The sequence below is a fragment of the Palaemon carinicauda genome, chromosome 1 (genome assembly GCF_036898095.1).
Source record: "Palaemon carinicauda isolate YSFRI2023 chromosome 1, ASM3689809v2, whole genome shotgun sequence".
In the NCBI taxonomy this organism is placed as follows: Eukaryota; Metazoa; Arthropoda; class Malacostraca; order Decapoda; family Palaemonidae; genus Palaemon; species Palaemon carinicauda.
The window spans coordinates 210,712,570-210,735,069 of NC_090725.1; the positions used below are offsets into that span (position 1 = coordinate 210,712,570).

Here is a 22,500-nt window from a genome sequence, read left to right on the forward strand (position 1 = left end):
TGCTTGCGGATCCTTTTGCATGAGAGATTGTCGACGCTGGGGTCTTGACTCGTGGCGTAAAGGATCAGACGCAATACCGTGTAAGAATTCTTCTCTGAGAGAATTCCTTTAACTAATAGAAGGAAGGCAACGCTTAGCCCTACCATGCACCTTGATGGGATTGATGCTATTCCTTAAAATAGAATCAATCTGGAGAATGCTAATCAATGGTTATCGGTTGGGTATCATGGTTACTGTGCAGTTGGAGAGTGCTCGCAAGTAGTCCCCTGTTGACAAGCCGTTGATTAGGGTTGACGATCGTTTTCCGATCACTTTAGTGTGATGGCGAACGGCAAGTAGCGATAAGTATGTTGTATACCTTCTGATCTGGGGAACTACAGGCAGAGGTTGACTGGTAAGTCAGAGTCACAAACTGCTGGCAAATTGCCGATGATCGGTGAATCAGCGGTCTGTGAGCCAAGGATGTTAAATGACAGGCAGATGAAGGCTGTCTGGTCAGTCAGCCAATGAGTTGATAATCTGCTTTGAGAGCCCTGAGAGACAGCAGAATGGTTTAATGATAGTCAGTTGGTGATAGTAAGCCACTGATGATCAGCGATCGATCGCGGACCGGTGATCGGCGAGCTAGAGATCAGCAAGCTGACTATGGTCCCTCCTGGTTGGTCTGAAATCGGCTGGGCTGGTCAGAGATCAACGAGCTGAGTTCAATGATCGAAGAAAGATTAGCTGCCCATCGGTGATCTAGTGATCAGCAAGCTGATGACTGGTTATTGACTAGCAATCGGTGATTGGAATGCTAGCAATCGGAGATCGTTAGTCATTGGAGGGACTCGAGGTCAATGATCAAAGCTGAGGTAGCAATTGGCGATCTGGTGATCGGCGAACTAGCGATCAGCAAACCGTGAACTAGACATCAGCAAACAGTGATATAGAGATCAGTCTGTTGATGCTTTCTCGTTTGCTGACGGTGGTCTGTCAAGGAAAAAGAAACTTCAGAAGAGACAGGGACCAAGGAATCCCCGTTTTGATTCCCCTTGGAAGATGAAATCTTCGGGATCTTGAATCCTCCTGTGAAGCCTCTTACCTCTTTTCCCGGCGGCCATGTTATACGTTTGCGGGGAGAAGAATGGGGCAATGGTGACCTGTCCAAAAAGTTTTATTCCTTTATTCTGCCTATTGCGCGAGTGTGCAGGAGAATACTGGAGCAATGGCAAAAAGGATGATGCTGGTGCTCAGTTTGTGCTGAAGCGCAGAAGAGCGTTAACAGGCAAGCGCTGGTTCTTTGTGAAGAGTTGGCGCATTGGCAAGCGCAAGTGAGCAGGAGGGTGCTGGATATGAGAGCGCAGGAGAGCGCTGGCGCGCAGTAAGGCACTGTGTAGTTTTGTGCAGTCTCCCTAGAATGCGCCAAAGCGTGTGACTGGTTGCGCAAGGGCAGGTGCATTGGGGCGCGCGTGTGGAAGACTGCTGGCACTGCGCGCGGAAGACTGCTGGCACGCGCGGAAGACTGCTTGGCAAGAGCGTGCGCGGAAAACCATTGACCGTTGGAGCGCGCTGAAGTAATGGTGCGCATGATAATAATGGCAGGAGAGAGCGGGTGATCCTCAGAAGAGTCCAGGACCAAAATCTAAGGACTAACTGTAGCGTAAGGTAGTGCTGGTAGGTCGGCAGGTCAGCTGGCAGGATGACTTGAAACTGGAATGAGCCTTTTGGAAGGGCAAATATCCACGATGGAGACCGTAAAAGGTCCACGGAAGAGTCCAGGACCGAAGTCCAAGGACTAACAGCAGCGTAAGGTTGCGTTGGTAGATCAGTAGGTCAGCTGGCAGGACGATCAGGAACTACGATGTGCCCTTTAGAAGGGCGAACATCCACCGATGTGCTGGTCATGTTGTCACGGGCGTACTTCTAAGAGAAGGGATGACGCCCATAACGATGTCCTCTGAGGGACGGCAGTGACAGCAGATTCCCCAAGCATGAACAGACCAGTTCTGCTTCATCGGCATTCTTAGTCGAATGAAGAAAACTGCATAGTTAACAGGGGAAAAAAATAAAATTAATTATCTAACAGAAAAATTCCCTAGGGAGGAACTCCGAAGAGGATCCCCAAGGGAACAACATAAAAATAAGTATTGCACCCTCCCTTCCCAGTCGACATCCACAGGGAGAAGGGGGACCGGAGTAACTGTAATAAAAAAAACAGAATTACAGTTATTTAAATCACCTAAGAATATTCAATAATAGTGAGAACCACTAATCCTTCGAAAGGAAGTGTTCCCCACGGAGAAAAGCTGAAAAGTTAAAATTACAATTACAATTTCACTAAAAATAATTGAGACAAACAATCGGAAGCGCAACGTAACCCGCGAACGGGAAAGGTGCTCTTCCCAATAGTACACTGTTGTTGAAAGGTGAACGACCTTGAGAAGAGAAAGACCGTAGTCAATCTCTGAGAGACCACATTCCCTTCGCTCAGTAATCCATGTTTCCCATAGGAAAAGGGAAAAGGCGAAGACAATAGTTGATTGAACAGGGTCCAGGCGATGACGATTCCCCCGCGGCGGCCGAGTCAACAGTTATATGCCGACGGGAAGACCGATGGACCAGAGAGGGAGAGGTCTTTCCCCACGAAGTGGAAGTGTGCTGGCCTTGCAAGTGTCATTGTCGTATATGTATCACACACACAGCACAAACACTGAAAAGGAAACTTAACACATTTCTATACACATATATACATTAAGATATATATATATATATATATATATATATATATATATATATATATATATATATATATATATATATAGATTGGGTTTGTGCGTGTATTGTACCACTATATGAGGGTAAGGGAGATGTACATGAGTGTTGTAATTCAAGGGGTATTAGTTTGTTGAGTATGGTGGGAAAAGTGTATGGTAGAGTACTGATTAATAGGATTAAGGATAAAACAGAATGCAATCTTAGAAGTACAGGGTGGTTTTAGAAGAGGTAGGGGTTGTATGAATCAGATTTTTACAGTTAGGCAGATATGCGAGAAATATTTAGCTAAAGGTAAGGAGGTGTATGTTGCGTTTATGGATCTAGAGAAAGCGTATGATAGAGTTGATAGAGAAGTAATGTGGAATGTGATGAGGTTATATGGAGTTGGTGGAAGGTTGTTGCAAGCAGTGAAAAGTTCTACAAAGGTAGTAAAGCATGTGTTAGGATAGGAAATGAAGTAGGCGATTGGTTTCCAGTGAGAGTGGGGCTGAAACAGGGATGTGTGATGTCACCGTGGTTGTTTAATTTGTATGTTATGGAGTGGTGAGATAAGTGAATGATCGAGTGCTTGGACGAGGATTGAAACTGGTAGACGAGAATGACCATGAATGGGAGGTAAATCAGTTGTTGTTTGCAGATGATACTGTACTGGTTGCAGACGTGGAAGAGAAGCTTGACCGATTAGTGAAAGAATTTGGAAGGGTATGTGAGAGAAGGAAGTTGAGAGTTAATGTGGATAAGAGTAAGGTTATGAGATGTACGAGAAGGGAAGGTGGTGCGAGGTTGAATGTCATGTTGAATGGAGAGTTACTTGAGGAAGTGGATCAGTTTAAGTACTTGGGGGCTGTTGTTGCAGCAAATGGTGGAGTGGAAGCAGATGTACGTCAGAGAGTCAATGAAGGATGCAAAGTGTTGGGGGGAATTAAGGGAGTAGTAAAAAAAATAGAGGGTTGGGCATGAATGTAAAGAGAGTTCTGTATGAAAAAGTGATTGTACCAAAAGTGATCTATGGATCAGAGTTGTGGGGAATGAAAGTGACGGAGAGACAGAAATTGAATGTGTTTGAGATGAAGTGTCTAAGGAGTATGGCTGGTGTATCTCAAGTAGATAGGGTTAGGAACGAAGTAGTGAGGGTGAGAACGGTTGTAAGAAATGAGTTAGCAGCTAGAGTGGATATGAATGTGTTGAGGTCGTTTGGCCATGTTGAGAGAACGGAAAATGGCTTTCTGCTAAAGGTGATGAATGCAAGAGTTGATAGGAGAAATACAAGAGGAAGGCCAAGTTTTGGTTGGCTGGATGGAGTGAAGAAAGCTCTGGGTGATAGAGGCAAGAGAGCGTGCTACAAATAGGAATGAATGGCGAGCGATTGTGATGCAGCTCTGGTAGGCCCTGCTGCTTCCTCCGGTGCCTAGGATGACCACGGAGGTAGCAGCAGTAGGGGATTCAGCGTTATGAAGCTTCATCTGTGGTGGATAATGGTGGAGGGTGGGCTGTGGCACCCTAGCAGTACCAGCCAAACTCGGTTGACTCCCTTGTCTAGCTGGGAGGAACGTAGAGAGGAGAGGTCCCCTTTTTTGTTTCATTTGTTTGATGTTGGCTATCCCCCAAAATTTGGGGAAGTGCCTTGCTATATGTATGTAAAAAAAAAAAAAAAGTGACGGTTGTTTGCTAGTGCAGATGTGATCGGGGTTGTGGGTCTATCCTCCCAACCACTCTGCTAACTAGAGGAGGGTAGTTACACCTCGCAACAGCTTTAATGGCTGGTTTCAGCTATCGCTGAATTATCACTCCTACATAAAGAGCGTACGGTTTGTATATAGTATAGTGCCAGAACAAATATTGAATTTGTTTAAAAATGCAACAGTTTCCACACATACCTGAGGTGAATATATCTCTGGAACTTTTACACGCCAATATTCACGTATGTTAAGTGGCGAAAAACGTCCTTCCTTGTGAAGTGCATGCCACTGGTCAACCAATTCACAAACATTTGGATCCATTATGTCATGATCAAACTGGAAAAAATAAAAAAAATAAAAACATGAAATTTAGTAATTCACATTAATGCAAACAAATGATTATGTACTGTACTCTGTAAGCAAATATTGTATGAAAAAAGAAATTAGAATCACAGGCAACAGATGCATCTCAAGAAACATACATAATTACATACATTATTCCATTAAAATATACTGTACATAGTACATACAGTTATCAGAAATTCATTTTCAAAATGTTATGGACAACATATGATCAGACAAAATGTGTTTGCAAATCAAAATCATTAGTACAATTTTTTAAATAACCAGTATTTTTCCTAGCTATATAAACCTGAATCATTTAAATAGGTAACCTCTGGGCAAAGACAGTTACAGTCTGTTGAAGAATTATGGAGGGTCTGGCAGCCTGGTATAGCTGCATCCCACTTACTCGTACCACATAGGTTGGTAGGATACAGTATTGGTCGTGGCTGATAACTCTCGGTAACTCTAGTTGGGACTTGTGGGATAGATATGGCGGGAAGGGAAAACTAAAAGTCCCTAGAAGAGAAAAGGGCGTCATGCTGGCCCACAACCTGGGATGCTGGTGTCTAGAGCAGAGGACATAGCATTCTTGCATCCCGTGACCCATGGATACGTAGATGGGTCAAGGCCCAACGAGAAGGTTCAATCATGAGCAGCCACAAGCAATTCTATGATTAAAGGATTTGCTGAATATAAGTTGAAAACACTACCCATGAAGGAGCTCTTACCTGCATATGATATGATCAATGTTGTCACTATCAAGGGAGGGAGACAAAAAAAAGAGGAAGGAAGCCCAGACATTCAACTTATAAAATATGATTTAACCGATAACTGAGATACAATACTAATTGTCCTGCAGGAGTTGGTCCTCTACACCAACTGCTGAGCAGCTACAGCGGGTCCAATGGAAAATTGTTTCTAGGGACCTATGGGAGCAATCCTTAAGGTAGTGGTTAGTAAAGGTCGTCTTCCTTTTCCAGACCCCTGCTCTAAGTACCTAACCTACTGAATGGTTCCTGCGGAAAGTCATAGTTGCCACAATACCATAAACATCATGTGCTTTGGGAGGGGCCCCAGTAGATGCTTCCCTCAAAGATTTATATGCTCTCATGATTCTCATGTAACCAAAAAGATAAGTGTTTTTGGTTACTTTTTCATCCAATCTGTACTAAAAAAAAAAAAAAAAAAAAAAAAAAAAAAAAAAAAAAAAAAAAAAGGTTGGGAGTTGCAGAACAACAGTGACTACAGTAATCAGCTTTATTAAGTAGAGGTAAACTAGTTTTACAGCTGACAGGACATAGCAGCAGCCTGTCCATTTCATTGTTACCTCTTTGATTGAAGAAATGGAGGAGTCAAACCGGTGATCGTTCACAGCTGGATTCTGGGTCTTTATTACAAATCTTGGGTAAAACAAGAATGACGTCTTTTCCACCTCTTGGAGTGTGATACTAAATAAGAGGGACATGAAGTTCACTCACCCTCTTGGATGATGCTAAGGCAAGGAGCAACACCATCTTAAGCTTGAGGAATCTGCCTGAGGTCTTATTCAAGAGGTTCATGATGCCATTTTTGTGACCATAAAACCTTGACCACTCTCAAGAGTCAGGGGTTTTTGCCAAGGCTTTGAGTTTCCACGAAAAGGAGAGTTCAATTCCCTTCAGTTTAGGACCTGATTCAAGGCTGAGTGATGGCTTTCCACCAGTGTGACATAGAAGTTTCTCCTCTAGCAGGTAAAGTAAACATTCTGCTGTCAGTGGAATAGTGGTCTCGAGTGGAGCAGTGTTTCATTGACGACACTAATCACAGAATATGGACTTTTTCTTGATAGACTACTACAGAAAACTTGAAGAGATATCCTGAAGACGATTCGCATTCAGTCTCAAAAAGCCCTATTTTTAGAGGTGCTAGATAAACACGCCACTGATGTGTGGAATCTTTTCACATGAAGTTGTAGAAATAATTTGGCAAATTTAGAAGTTCTCGTGGAACTTCTTAAGAACAGATCTAGAAAGTGTTACTATTACTCCATGAGGCCATGGGGAGAAGCGTAGACATCTATCCCGTCCCATAGTGTTTGGATGACCCTTCCATCACTGCTACCCAGGAAAACTGGGGAAGAATATACAACTAGTTTGTGTTTGCGGTGAGTGGCAAACATAGCGATGTATGGGGAACCTCCCAAAAAACCAGGAGTTCCTTCGCCACTACGATTCAAAAACCATTCTGAAACAATTATCATCCCTAGTCAGCTCAGATTATCTACTATAACATTCTTCTTCCACGGGATGAAATGGGCTGTGAGGCGAACGACATTCACTAACACCCAAAGATGCATCCCTACTGACAATTGACAAAGAAGGCGAGACATGGAGCCTTCTTGTTTGTTGACGTACGTCGCTAAAGTGTTGCCATTCACCAACACTACTGCATGACCCTTGATGGTATCTGTGAAGTGGAGGAAATCTACTTACTCCGCTTTCATTTCCAAGTAGTTGATGTGGAACGATTTGCCTTCATACATCAAAAGGCCCTAGATGTGATTCGTTCGAAGATGTGATCCCAATCCTTGGCGGGATACATCTGAGAACAGGAGGAAGTCTGGGAGTTAGACCTGTAGGGAAGACCTGACTTCAGGTTCTTTTCCTGGATCCACCACCCAAGGTTTGATCTGACATGTCAAGGAACTCTCAGCACACTGGACCGGCGATCGGATGTCTGGAACCACTGACACTTCAAATCCCACTGAACGGATCTGAGATACATTCTCCAGAAGGGAACGAGATTCTCCACATAAGATGTCCCAAAAACTCTGTCAAAGGCAAGCCTGGAGGAAGTCCTTCTCTAAGAATGGTGCTGTGACTAGTGGGAACGGAAGAATTCTGTCTTGTGATGGAAACACTCTGGCTTGGACAGAGTCCATACCTATGCCAAGATACCAAAGACGGCACTGGGGTCAGAGAATAGACTTGAAGATTTAGACGGATCCTGATATCACAACAAAATCCGGGAAGGTCTCTGTAGCAAATAAGCTGATCTCTAGAATCCATCAGTAACAGCCAAAAGAGACGAGTGAAGTCTTATGGTGCCGTGGACAGGCCGAAGCACAGCACTTTGAAATGAAAGATCCTTCTTCGGAAGAAATATCTCAAGATACTTCCTTGGTCTTGGATGAAATGGGATCTAGAAGCAGGCATCATTAAGGTCGATGGACAACAGTAAATTGTTCTGTCAAATACCCTGAATGACTGTTAGGCATTATCTCTTGACAGTTTTTCCACAACGAAGATGTTACCAGAGTAACCTGAAGACTTATCAAGGACTTCTACGATGGTATTCTTCTCCAGAATATAGCAAGAGAAGATCCTTCTCTGAGTCAGAGGAGGGGGGGAGTTCGTGAACGGGACGCGATACTCTGAAAGTAGGACTTCTACTGCCCCGTGGAACTGCCACCTTATCCATGACTTTGCAGGGATCCCCCAAGTGGTAAGTTGGGGGAATTGCCGTCCCCAAAAGGCACCATGACGCCCACAAATTTATGAGGGGTGACTCCTGTGACGAAAGGAGTGAGAGGAAGTTTCCTTGTTTTTGTGCTGAGAAAGTTCTTTTATCGGGTAGTAGATAACGCAGAGATGACGGCTTTGGTGGGAAAGCGAGAGATTTAACTGGAAGAGTAACAGGAAAATGTGATGCTCTCCTGGAGAAGGTAGCCTGGCTATCTTTCTTCGACGACTCCGCTGTTGCAGCAACTTCCGCAGGTAGGAGCAAGGTTGGATGTCGAACTTACTCACAACAGCATCCCTAAGCTTGAAAATGCAGTTACACAGAAAAAAGCAGACTGAGGCAAAAGAGGACTCCATGGCCTTAGCTCCTGAGTCTCCATATTGCTTACAAATAGCAGGATCTGATAGGTTTCCAGAAACTGCATAAAAAGGACACTGCTCCTGACTAGTGGTCCAGCCAGGGGCAAGTTTGGAATGCCAACATGGAGGCCATCTCTAATTTAAATAACTCGGTAGCAGAGAAAGCAGCTGATTGCTGAGCTAAACACTCCTAAGACACCACAGATTGCAGAGTTGTGACACTGGGTCGATGGGCAACGGGTTGGGATGAGCTCCTTCTCGCACGTAAAATTTACATTACCGTGAAAGGGCAGGAAACTCCAGAGAGTTGTCAATGATGATGGGAGATGACACACATTGTGAGGGGACCCTATGTCTAACTGGTGGAGGTGTAGTATGCAAAGCCTGCTGTTGCTCCTATGTGAGGAAGCACAAAAGTTCTTCCGTTACTCCAGAACATACAGTACTTTCATTCCTGACACACCTCTTGGATGTGGGTTGAAGAAATTGAAGGGGAATGTGAGCAGCTAATACAGATTGCACGATCTGGAGAAATAAGGTTAGAAAGTTGAGTCAGGGGAGGAGGAGAGGACTTAATGTCTTCTTCAACTGGAGTACAGCAAAAGAAAAATGATTCTCACCAATTTATATTCTCTTCAAAAGCGTTCCATCTTATCTGTGGTGGTGACGTGGGTATCAGGTCAATACCTATAAGCTTGTAGTGGCTCTCAAGCTGAGAGAGGTCTCGAATCCTTCAAGACTGCAACTAGCCGACATTTTGATTGATGGAAAGAACAACCAGAGGAAACAAAGAATAAGGACAGTTTGTCATTTCCAATATGAAGTTTAAGGCAAGGGAAAAACTCCCTTAACTGAAGCATAATTATCATGAAAGGTAGAATGATGTCAAAAGTAAGCCGAATGATGAGTAATGTATCACCATCTAACTGAACAGCTGGACAGGAAGATGGGAGTCCTTTGGGGTAAGGATGAAGTACTCACAGATTGATGATCCTCTTGGGAAACAGCTGTGGGATGCACACTAGAAGCAGCGTATTCATCCAAACTGGGAACATTGGGATGCATTTGTGTTCATCCAAAACTCAAGCATTGGGGTTCATTTGTATTCATCCAAAATGCGAACAGTGGGGCGCGTTGCACATTCAGTAGGATTGTAGTACTGTAACACCATATATTGGACGTGTCTCCAAAGACTTGTGGGAGAGCGGACTGGTCGGTATTTTGCAGGACTGCGGATGCTCTATCGAACCCAAACTGACTCTTAATTAGCGCTCCAAACGTGATACAATACATTGATTTGTGTGTGTCTGAGACATGACCTTTTAGGAGAAAAGGTAAAAGAAACTTCTCTATCTGGAGAAGAGAAATCCACAGTTCTTGAGGGGTAAGAGGTATACTGTACAGTATCTGACCTCACCAAGAATTGAGGGGCATATGTTCCCAACAATGGAGATGGAGTAAGTTCAGGCGAGTGCTGAGATGGCTGGCGCACAGCAGCAAGATGTAAAGGCGTACACCTCAGCATATGTTCAGGCTGATTGTGCGTAGTGCAAAGATTGACGAGACTTCTGGAACATACCCAGAAAAATCATTCTGAAAACTCATGTCAGGGACTAAGAGGTGCTCATGCGAACCAAGAACTCTCATGGGGAGCATAAGCAAGTGCAACATCAATGGCTGGGGTAAAGTTTGAAACTAAAGGACCAAAGACAAAGGTAGAATCCTCAGCCCCATGTTGGAAGGCAGAAGAATCTACGTCACCGAAATCTCTTATAAACACACAGTCACCATCATCTGGTACCGTGTCTAGGGTAAGGCCTGATAGCAAAGGACCAGGCAGAGGAAGACTTGGGCTGGAGGAGAAAGACCTAACTTCTTACTCGCTCTCAATGCCGAAGCAATTAAAGGAGGGCAATCACATTTAGCCTTCTTTTTCTGTTGTCCATGGAACTTCTCGCATTGGGAAGATGACTGCTCCCTACACACAACACAGGGGAGTCCAATGACCTTCCATGTCTTCGACAGGTAAGACATAACGAATAAGGATCAACGTCAAGGTGGCTCATGAAAGTCCCTCAAGAGCAACCCTCAATACCTGGCCAAGTTCACATAACACTCATCCTGTAACAGAAAAAAGAAAGAAACACAGAAATAAAACTGGAGCCCAGTAACTGACGTGCAGTCGCTTCAACGACCAGAAGACGAGTGGGTTATCAGCTACTAGCAACATATTACGTTGTAATTATCATTATTACAAGCCAAGTTATAACCTTAGTTGGAAAAGCATGATGCTATAAGCCTGATCATAATCAAGGGATTTCTGTACACCATTGGAGATTTTAAGAAGTGCATCATATGCTCCAAGTCCTTCCTGAAAGCCAAATTCTAAACTACGGAACAGATGATTGCCTTCTGGAAATCTACTTAGACGTTTTGCCAGACATTCAAAAACTTTAGATAATAGGGGAGTTATGGAAATTGGACGGTGATTAATTAGACCTGAGCTACCACAAACGCATTTACATAGTGGAGTAACATAACCAATTCTACAAGTTCAGGGCCATTGCAAACAGATCCACATCGGGGAACCCCACAATGTCAGGGCTTTGTTGGCTACTAGATGATCCAAAGACCATTCGGAACCAACTATCTGCGGTGCTATGGTCAAATTGTCAGCGAGCACATTCCTCTTGCCTGAAATAAATCAAGCATATAGTGAGACTGAATGGATTTCTGCCCTTTTCAGTATCTCTACTGCTAGATGGGATAGGGGCTGCAAAAAAGTATTTCCTTGCTCCTTGATGTAAGCCACTACAGTGGTGTTTTCGCTCATCACCACCACAGAGTGAACCGCCAGGAACTGGTGGAACTCTTGAAGGGCCAGAAAAAACGGCCTTCATCTCTAGTAGATTTATGTTTAGGTACTATTCGGACTTTGATCAAAGGTCTGAAGCCATGCGGTGCAGCATGTGGGACACCCCCTTCTTTTGCTACGTCCAAGATCAGCATCAAATCAGGAGGAGAGACGAGAAGATCGACACCCTTCAGCAGATTCTCGTCTGCCAGCCACCTTTCAAATCCATCTTTTCCTCTGATCCCATGGGAATCATAGTGTCCTGGGAATCGAAGGCTTGATTCCAATTGGACTTCAGACGCCACTGGAGAGATTGAATCCTGAGGCGACCAATGGGAATTAGACAGGCCAAGGGTAATAGATGTAAGAGGGGACATAGCCTCTTTCTGGCTGGGAGTTCCTCTCGTTTGAGGAAGGGCCTTGTGACTTCCCTGAGCCTTGCTATCCTGTCATCTGATGGGAAAGCTTTGTGTTGTTTGGTATCTAATACCCAAGGCCAGGTATATCAGTCTTTGAGTGGGAAGCAGGGAAGACTTCTCAAGATTACCATGATCTACAGATCTTGGGAAAGTCTCAGAAGTTTGTCTCAGTGCTGAAGAAGGGTTGCCACTGAGTCTGCTAGGATTAGCCAGTCGTTCAGGTAACGAAAAAGACTGATGCCGAACCTGTGAGCCCAAGATGACACCACGGCAAACATACTTGTGAAGACCTGAGATGCTGTGGAAAGGCCGAAACACAGCACCTTGAACTGGTATGTCTTGCTGTTGATGTTGAAACGGAGATACTTCCTTGAAGATAATGGATTGGGATCTGGAAGTATGTCATTTAGATCCTGTGTACACATGAAGTCCTGTGGTCTTATCGCTAGACTGACCGTTTCCTCTGTCTCCATACTGAACTAGGTCTGCTCGGCAAACTTGTTCAGAGCTGAGAGATCAGCGACTGGTCTCCAGTCTCCAGACGACTTTTTCACAAGAAAGAGTCAACTGAAGATGCCTGGGGAACCGTCGAAGACCTCCTGGAGAGAGCCCTTCTCCAACATGGTCCAGATTTCAACCTGAAGGGGCTTCCCTTTGCTGATCCCATCGCAAAGGAGCTCGCAAACACTGGATTCTTGGTCAGTGGAGGGAGAGATGAAATGAACGGGCCGCAATACCCTGAACAAATCACAGAGATCGTCCAAGGTTCGGCCCTGAGCTGCATCCACCTGGTCCAACAGCTTTGTAGGCATCCCCTACTGGTGGACAAGCAGGGGCATGACACCTCCTAGCATTTGTGGTTTTTACTGCCATCTCTCTGATGTTTTCTTCCACGATTGGACTTGTTGCCTTTCTCGTCCTTGACAGGAAAGGACCTCTAAGACACCTTTGTTTTATTAAACCGCTACCGTTTTAATAGTTGATAATTTCGTAAGGCTGGTCTCTGGAGGGGCTGGAGGTCTGTAGGGCTGAGCTGTTAGGGCCCTAAGAAGGAGGGCATCCGTGTTAGACTTCCTCCATCTCTCCACAGCCAGCTCGACGTCCCTTGGCTCAAAGAGGAAGAACCCCTCCATGGAGGAGTTTCGGAGCCTAGCGATCTCGGTGTTAGGGACCTGCTGGTGAAATCTCTCAGCCGCCGCATCCATTCAGACAAAAGCCTGGTGTGACGGAGAATGTCGAGACGAGATCGGAGACGGAAGCGAAAGTTGGAAACCAGAGGAAATAGGATGGACAATTTCTTCAGAAAAAGAAGACTGAGGAGGCGAATAGGTGAAAGGACTCTTGCCACCGACCGACGATGTACAAGCATGGGATCTGTAGGCTGATCAACAGCAGGCCTCCGAAGAGGAGACTTTATGCGAGACCCTTTACTGGGAAGGGGGACACTCGTCGGAGAGACGTGCCTCGGACTTCGCTCTCCCCCCGAAGGATGTTTGTCAGGGGAAGGAACACATACCTCGGTAGCAGAAGATGGAGACGAAGACGCAGTCACAGGGGCCGCTGGCAGGGCAGCAGACGAGCTCTCCGAAACAATAACGTTAACAACGTACAAGGGGTCGATGTCCGATGCCGAGGCTAATAAGAGTCGACAAGTGATACCACGAAAAATGCTGGGTGGATCGCTACCACCAAGCAAGAGGCAGCGCGGTGAATCAACAAGATTCGAGGAGGCGATTAATGAACCTCTGGACGTTTCAGATTGGTGTTACCCCAAAGGATCACTACCTGGTGGACCAGAAAGTTAATGGTGCAGGTGCCATGGAGAAAGTAGGTCTCAAAGCCTTCTTGGTATGACGGTGAAAGATCATTAACCACCCTAAATTCCTGGCAGCCACAACCACCACCTTTGGTGACTGCAGTTGGTGATCCTCTTTGCATGTGGATGTGATGGCCGCTGATGCATTGGAAAGCATCGGGAAACCTCCTGCTCAAGACAATGGTGATTGCCAACGTGAAGACCAATGACTCGATGATCGATAAGAGGGAGGGTGTCCCTGCGCTGACGAGCGATATCGCCGCAACGCAGGATCGATCGTTACCGCTGCACGAGAGGCAGGTCGGTGTGTCGACAATCCTCGAGTAGGCGACTCACGCATACCCGAGCATGAAGGCTGACCAATGAGAGATGATTCACGTTGAAGTGAATGACGAATAGGTGGGCGAACGCGTTCCAAAGAGAAGCGACACGATGGTTTAGGAACACTCTTGAGTTACCGACGATAGTTGGTTCGTTAAGTGACAGATGAGCAATTTCTGAGACGGTGAAGGCCTAAGCAATGCGTGTGGTCGCTGAGGTTAACGTTGTTGGTAAGACGATCGCTGACGAGCAGGCAATTTCCGAGGTGGTGGAAGAGCAGGCGATTCTCGCATAGCAGAAGCTTGATAAGAAGTCGAATGCAAAGCAATTCCCGTGTAACCGAATTCTTAAGTGGTACATGAGTTGTCGATTGTTGATAATGGTCAGGCGATCCACGAGATGATTGAAGCATCGGCGATTCACGTGTAACCGAACTCTTAGGTGGTACACAAAATGTCGATCATCGATAATGGTCAGGCAATTCACGAGCTAATGGAAGCGTCGGCCAATTACGCTCTCCGGACGATGGTAAGAATGTCGAGAAGGTGACCGTTGTAAAGGCTAAGCGATTCACGCCCTGGAAGACGATTGCATACTGAAGAAGAGACGGTTAGACAAACCCTTTGAGCAACAGCCGAATGCTGGCTTAAGCAATGAGTTTAAGAATTGACGAGCTACGAATCACTGGACGAGGAGGTAGGTCGACGATTTACGCTGAGGCGATTCAAGCACCATTGGGCGTTTTATGTTCTGGCCGTGATCGACACTTTTCGGTTACGAGACGCGTGAGAACGCTGTCAGGTAGGAGATTGAAGTTCCCGACACTGACGAATACGCGTTACCGAACAGCTGGAACAGCAGACAATTGTCAAGCTGCAAGCAGTTCACGCGTAACAGGCTATTCCTGAGAGGGAGAGGGAAGAGCAGGCAGCTGTCGAACTGCAAGCGATTCTCACGTAGCAAGCGAAATATGAGAGGTTGAACGAGTAGGCAATTATCGAACTGCAAGCAATTTACGAGAAGTTGAACGAGTCGTTAGCTGTACGTGATGGCTAGGCGATCTACGAGGTGTCAGAATGGTTGGCAATTCTCGCGTTGAAAATCGATGGTAGAACATCGAGCAGATGCCTGATGAGACGGAGAACGCTCTCGATGAACTGCAGCTGGGAGCTCAAGTGGAGAAATGTGACACTCGTAAGGCGACACATACTCAGAAGGAGATCTAGAACGATCCCTTGCAGGCGACAACGAACCGAAGGTCATTAAGGAAAGACCGATGATAGAAGCGAAGGTCAGGAACCAAAAGAGGCAGACATGGCAGGTTCCTCCAAAGAGGAAGACAGGAGGCAAGGATGTGAAGAGGTCTCTCTTCACCGATGGAGCAGGAGCACCCTGAAGGCGAAAAGGACGAACACGGCGAGGACTTTTGCCACCAACAGATGGATCAGCAAGCTGACCGTTGGCAGGTCCCCGAAGAGAGTCTCTAAGAAAGCCCCTTCACTAGAAAGGAGAGCCCTCGCAGGAGAGACTAGAGATGATGAAGGGAAGTTTTCCCTCGGAAGGGAGAAACAGAGCCCAATATCTGAGGAGAAAAACTCTCCCTCGGAAGGAAAAGAAATCCAACCCCTAGAGGCGGCACTCTTTGCTTCCCATCAACAAGACTTGTTCAAGTTGAAGGTGTGCATCCAGTGTTACCTAAGAAAACATAGCCGGAGCTAGTTCCTTGAGGATAGCGTGATGATCAGGAGCTGCCGCAGGCGCAGAGAAACAGGAAATGATGGCACAGTGACAGCAGATTCCCCCGGAACGAAAGGCACTGCTTTTCTACGTCCGCTATCATAGCCAAACGAAGAAGACGGCATCGCTAACCGAAGAAAGTAAAACCAATTATATAACAAAAAAACTCCCTCGGGAGAAGCACCTAGTCCACGGACGGGAGAGGTGTCCACCAAAAGAACAGACGCAAATTGAGGACTGCGCACTCCCTTCCCCAGCCAACATCGACGGTAGAAGGAGAGCGACAGCATAAAAACTGTAACAAAACAATAATTACAATTAATTCAGCTGAGAAAAATAACTACTCGAGAGAACCACAACCCACCGGCGGGAAGGAAGGGGATCCCACTGAGAGGAAGCTAAAAGTTGAATTAAAAGTTATAATTTTAATTAATGAAGAAAACCATTCGGAAGCGCAACTTAACCCGCAAACGGGAAAGGTGTTAACCCCCGGGAGTATACTGCCAGCCAACCACAAATGAGCGGCCACACTCCCTTCCCCAAAGCAGATTCTTCTAAATACAGGTAGAGGGAAACGCGGCAATAAAAACCGAGCAGAGGAGTATCCCAATGAAGACGATTCCCCTGCAGCATGGAAGGCCATTCGACAACGGGAAGACCAATGACCAAAGAAGAAAGGTCGGAAGGAAAAGTTCTCCGTCCTTGAGTACCTAACGTACTACTCTGTCACACACACAGCACCTGAAAAGAAATCTACAAACCTATATATAAAAACATTAAGCATGTTTTCATATATATAAGTTAAAAAGTCAAAGATTAGAGCAGCCCAAAAATGGCGAGGAGGAAGAGAGGTGACAACCATTCTCCATCCGAGCCAAAAGCAAAGTGAGCTCAATCATAGGTGTGAGTGGGAGGGGTAAAAAGCTACCCCCCTAAACCCCCCTTAACTAGCAGAACGGGCAGTTAACCCTCGCTAAACTTTAATGGCTTCTCCTTTCAGCTTCGCCGAAATTAATACCCCTATAAATAGCGTTGGTTTGTATTCCAGTTACGGAACAAACACTTAACAAAGGGGTGAATACACACTTCAAGAAAAGGTTAAGGTTGTAGCTTCATAATTCATGTTCGCACACGGACTTGGCTTCCATCTCCCATTACTAAATATATCACATGTTTCTACCTTACCCTTTTATTAATAATATGATAAATACTGTAAAATAAGAGCTGTAATTACATTGTACAGTATACTCTAAGACAGGTACTGAAAATAAATAACCAAGAGGTTTAGAATATAAAACGTTGGGCTATTCTGTTCGAACAAGCAACTTACAATGGATGCACCAACCATGTCTTTTTTCTGAACTACCGAGAGGGAAGAGGCTGCTAAGATTATAGTTCTGGTTGGGAAAACATTTTCTAATGGAAAAAAAAAAGTTTTTCCAGCAGTAAATAGTGCGCTTTAATTGAACATGGAGTGTTTATGATAAAACAAAGTTTTATGAATACTTACCTGGCAGTTATATATATATAGCTGAGATATCAGCTATATATATATATATAACTGCCAGGTAAGTACTATTCATAAAAATTGAGTTTTTATGATAAAACAAAGTTTTATGAATACTTACCTGGCAGTTATATATATATAGCTGATATCTCAGCTATATATATATAACTGCCAGGTAAGTACTATTCATAAAATTGACCTTTAATCTCACAGCAAATAAACCGTTCTTATACTATCCCCCTCTTCCATACCAGACACAGGAAAGAACCAGGGGTTTAGAGCAGGAACAAACAGGAAAAAAATGTGATTTATGAATGAAATAAAGGTAAAATAATTGAAAATACATTAACTAAGGAAAAAAAAAATTCTCGTAGGCAAACTGTTATGTATGATTCATTAACAGCCTCGTGGGTATTTATTTCGGGGATATCTTTTTAAAACTTCTATTGGTGTTTGCTACGCTGTGATTCGCTTCGCTCCCCCCCAAAAAAACCACTGCTCCTATATTCTGGTAAACGGTACATGTTAAGCTGCGCTCACCAACTCCATGGATCATCATTTCTGGGATATTCTTAAAACTTCTAATCGCTTCGCTAGCAAAAAAGAAAACATCTTTTCTCCTATGTTCTGGCAAGCGGTACTTGGTGAGCTGCACTCGCCAAAGCAAGTGGATCATTGTTTTGGGGATATTTTTCAAAACTTGTAATCGTTTTTGTTCCACAGTGGTTTGCTTCGCTCACAAAAAAAAATCACTATTCCTATGTTCTGGCAAGCAGTACATGTTAAGCTGCTGTGCTCCCATGGATCATTATTTTGGGGATACAGTATCTTTAAAAACTTCTAATCGTTTTTGCTCTACAGTGGTTTGTTTTTCTCACAAAAAAATAATTTTAAAATAAAAATCACTGCTCCTATTCTCTGGCAAGCAGTACATGATGAGGTGCGCTCCCCAACCCTGTGGATCATTATTTCTGGGATATTTTCAAAACTTCTCATCATTTTTGCTTCACATTGGTTCGCTTCGCTCGCAATAAAATCTCTATTCCTATGTTCTGGCAAACGGTACATATTGAGCTGCATTCGCTAACCCTGTGGATCATTATTTCGTGGATATTTTCAAAATTTCTCATCATATTTGCTCCACAATGGTTCACTTTGCTCGCAAAGAAAAAAAAAATTGATTGGTGCACTATTCTTTACAAATGGCAGCCTAATTGTAGCAAAATGTATAGAAAATGCAAAAACAAACAAGAATATTGATAAGGTATGTAAGGAATGTGGGTTAAAAATAAACAAATATAAGTCATATACTTATATATACTGTAATATGGAAGAAAAACCAGAAAATATTGAGGGTATTAATGTAATCGAAAGCCTAAAATACAGTACTTAGGAATATAGATGGAAGGAAAAAGAAATATGTTTAAGAAACAAACGAAGAAAATGATGGAAAAGCAGAAAAACTAGCTAATTTGACCAGGTCCTAAATGACTTGAATTCAGGAAGAAGGCAGGGGGCCTATGTACAAACAAAAAAACAGTAGTAATCCTATTAGTATAAAGGAAATGGAGAAGTAGCTAATGCGCAGACGGGTTAAAGTGGTTAATACGCAACAAGTCGCGTATACACGAGGAAATGTATAGAAAGTTTAAAATGGTTATTACGCAATAAAGTATGCATACAAGAACAAACATGAGCGAAACTATGTACAGTACGCATGCCCGAACAGGGGTGAATGCGTGTAAATCGTATAAAGAAACTAAAAATATTTTGAGTGCATAAAATGCACTCAATTTCTGTAATTTTCCATGGATTTATTATGTGTATCACAGAATAACTTATAAAGAAGAAAAGGTTATAGTTTCACCATTATTTATCAATTCCCAAGTGTAATTTCACAAGCCTAAACCCCCGCCTCCCACAGGGTGGACCCCGTTGTTGGCGATATATCAAGGTAAATTTCTCCCTTTGAGGTGAAAATAAATGTTATTTTTTAAGACAACCGGAGTTCTCCTATAAGAAAAAGTTTACAAGGGAATGTTGTCACAACCAGAACTGTAATAATAAGAGGCTCCTGTGGCATGTGCCAAGATGATTAAGGAACAAAATTGTAATTTTCTATCACAACATATAACTTCAATAACAGAGGTTTCCAGTGGTGGTACATGGGATTCAAAATAGTGTACAGTATTTGCAAAGATCTATTCAGTTATGCGAGTTCCATCGTCTTAACAAATATTTCACTGTTTTATAATTAAACCCAAAACCTAACGTGTGTTTCCTTTTTAAATGTGGGTTACCTATCATAAATTCTACAATTGTTAAGATCTGGGAATCACCAATTATTTGGGTATTTGTTTACAAGAGCAAGCTCTCCATTTACTCCAAAATCATGCAGTCCTGCAGCTCTCCTATATTTGTAGAGTAATTAGGAGGTTCTTCAAATGCTGGTAAAGTAAAAAATAGCAAGATATGTTGTCGGAGGGGGAGGGGTTGGTGAAGGAGATACTAAGTGACCAGGAACCGACATCGTCAACATAGTCAACCAAAGAAAAGTTTGTGACGTCAGCGTACATTTGGTATATATTCAAAATATATAGAGTCCTTTCATTATACGTCATCAAACTTCCGGTCCGCCATCTTGGAGGACAAACAAAGATGCGTTCAGTGAATAGCTGTGGTTGAACTGTTGAATAGTTAGCCATCTCATCACATTCACACAATGCCCAGTTTTTGGGCTACTGTTGGCTGTGGGAATCGAGGACAAAGAGATGACAAGAGTTTCTACCGCATACCGGCAGTTATTCAAAATCAGGACAAAGATACAGAAGAATTATCCAAGCGCAGACGTGACTTGTGGTTGACCAGAATATCACGGGCTGATCTACGTGAATCCTCACTACTGTACCCTACGCACGTATCTGTTCTGATCATTTCATATCAGGTCAGTCTCGGCTAGGCCCTAAAAGTATCATTATTCCTGTGTAAACATGCTATATATTCCTGTGTAAACATGCTATATCCGATCGCATGGGTGACTTCACAAGTATCATCGTCAGTTCAGGGTTTACTGTGTGGGGGAGGGGGCATCTCAATTTTTAAACATCAAAAGGGGCATCTCAGATTTTCAAAAAAAATATTAAAAGAGCCCATATTGCCTATATTAACAAAGGCTACTTACCTAGGTCTCTATTTCGTCAAGGTGCTCATGCCTATATATAATTAAGTGTATATTTCTATTTATTTTAACTTGTGTATTAAATTGTGCAGACATACAGGCCTATGTGATGAATAAACATTGATTATAAATAATAATAATAATAATATCTGAAAGCTGGTTTAACCCGAAGGGGTCTTCAGCTTATATATGAAACATCGAAAAAATAATTAAACTTGCGCATTTAATTGTAAGGAGGCAAAACGATCATCAAAGAGCATTACAATAGAGTTTGTCCATCATATGTTTATATGTATATAAGAAATTATAGCATTTGTAACCAAATACAAACACAATGGTTAGGCATGAACCAATAAAAGATTTGACATTATAATGCAAAACTTTTACATACATTTTGACAATCAAAAATTACAATACACAAGGTTAGGCTAAATGATCAATATTAGCTTTATAATCATAAACACTCTCTTCATTGGCCCAGTGTTTATCTAATTTTGGACTTAAAAGCATTGAAGGGAAAAACAAGTAGTTCACCATATCAATGTATGAAATACTGGGAAAATCCTCAATATTTTGACCGAATGAATTCTGCATCTGGTATGGATCTAGGCCATCAGTTAGATCGAGTTTCTGCTTGTAAAAACGCTTATCATCACCCGACAATTGTTTGACAAAGTCGCTCTCATTGTCCATATTCGCTGTAGCAGCTGCCATGTTTTCGCTTTGTATGTCCTCCAGCATGGCCGCCGGCGATTCCCAGTGACGTCATTGAAAGGACTCTATACTGAGTAATTACTGAAAAGTGTCACTATTTGTGTAATATATATTTTATATTTGGTAAATATTTGATATAAATCATATTAAAGTGTTTTTTTAAAGAAACTTTGGAGAATGACTAGTTTTCCCAGACGACGTTTTGCTACAATAATGCCATCTATTGACCTCTGCCTAAGGATGCCTGCCAATTTCCAGCCAATGTAAACAGTCACGGTGCAAAAATATTCATACTCATAAAAAGTTTCTTTAAAGGAAAATAAGATTTATTGTCAAGTATTTACCAAATAAAATATACAATTCCCAAATAGTGACACTTTTGAGTAATTGATCCATTTTTAATTTAGTATATATTTTGAATATGTATCAAACGTCCGCTGACGTCACAAACTTCTCTTTGATTATGTTGACGGGTCAGTTCCCTAGTCGCTTTGTACCTTCTCCACCAACCACTTCCCCTTCCCTTTTCCGCAACATATCTTGTTATTTTTTTTTATTTCCCAGCATTTAAAGAAAATCCTAATTACTGTTATATAAGAGGAGAGCTGCACGACTGCATAATTTTGGAGGAAATGGAGAGCGCGCTCTTGTAAACAAATACACCAAATATTTCCCGACAATGCTTGGTCTAGCCTGAGCATGGTAACATCAACAGTAGCCCAAGGACACAGCTTTACATTGGTTTTCATTCACGGTACCACATAATTCGAAAAATCATTCTAACCCGCATAATAGAATATACTTTTACTAGAATATTAACTTAACCCCACTAAGAATGAGTAAGCTATTTACACATAGGGCTCTTTGGTCCAACTTCACAGTTGCGAATTTCGTTTTCAACAACCTAATGACACTTACCAGGTTTCCATTGACTGAGTTTTAAAAGTATTCCCAACAAAACGAAAACCAAATAAGGGCCAACGCCAAGCCTCCACTGAATGGGAAACTGTTGGTATGTAAAGAGCGAGAGCGAAGGAGAGCAGAAAAGACTTTTGCCTCAAGTGATAGTAAAAGTTGCACAGACAGACAGAAATTCACAACAGGTCCCAAGGTGACATATTCTCTACTTACTGCCATAAATCGGAGAACAAACCACTCTTCCTAGGCGATATCCTTAAGATTTATCACTTTCACTGAGACTCTATCTACTAAATGCGAATGCGAGAATATTACGCAGAGAAACTTACACTTTCCTGCACGAAAACAATGAGATAATCAGTCACTTTCTCTGAGAGAAGAGAAACAGATGATTC

General features: G+C 43.1%; 1 protein-coding gene across 4 annotated transcripts in view; it reads right to left on the bottom strand.

The window, feature by feature from the left end:
- Positions 1-22,500, bottom strand: part of Ubr1 (Ubr1 ubiquitin ligase) — a 138,655-nt gene that overhangs the window by 116,089 nt on the left and 66 nt on the right. For 2 of the 4 annotated variants that reach the window (XM_068387422.1, XM_068387396.1), the window contains exons 1-2: positions 22,435-22,500; positions 4,635-4,772 (exon numbers count right to left, since the gene is read on the bottom strand). The exon at positions 22,435-22,500 is cut by the window's right edge and continues 66 nt beyond it. In XM_068387422.1, the coding sequence (XP_068243523.1) occupies positions 4,635-4,772; positions 22,435-22,500 (204 nt within the window). Of the gene's footprint in view, positions 1-4,634; positions 4,773-22,105; positions 22,245-22,318 lie in introns of those variants that run through there. The other 2 variants (XM_068387405.1, XM_068387414.1) reach the window with 2 other exon arrangements.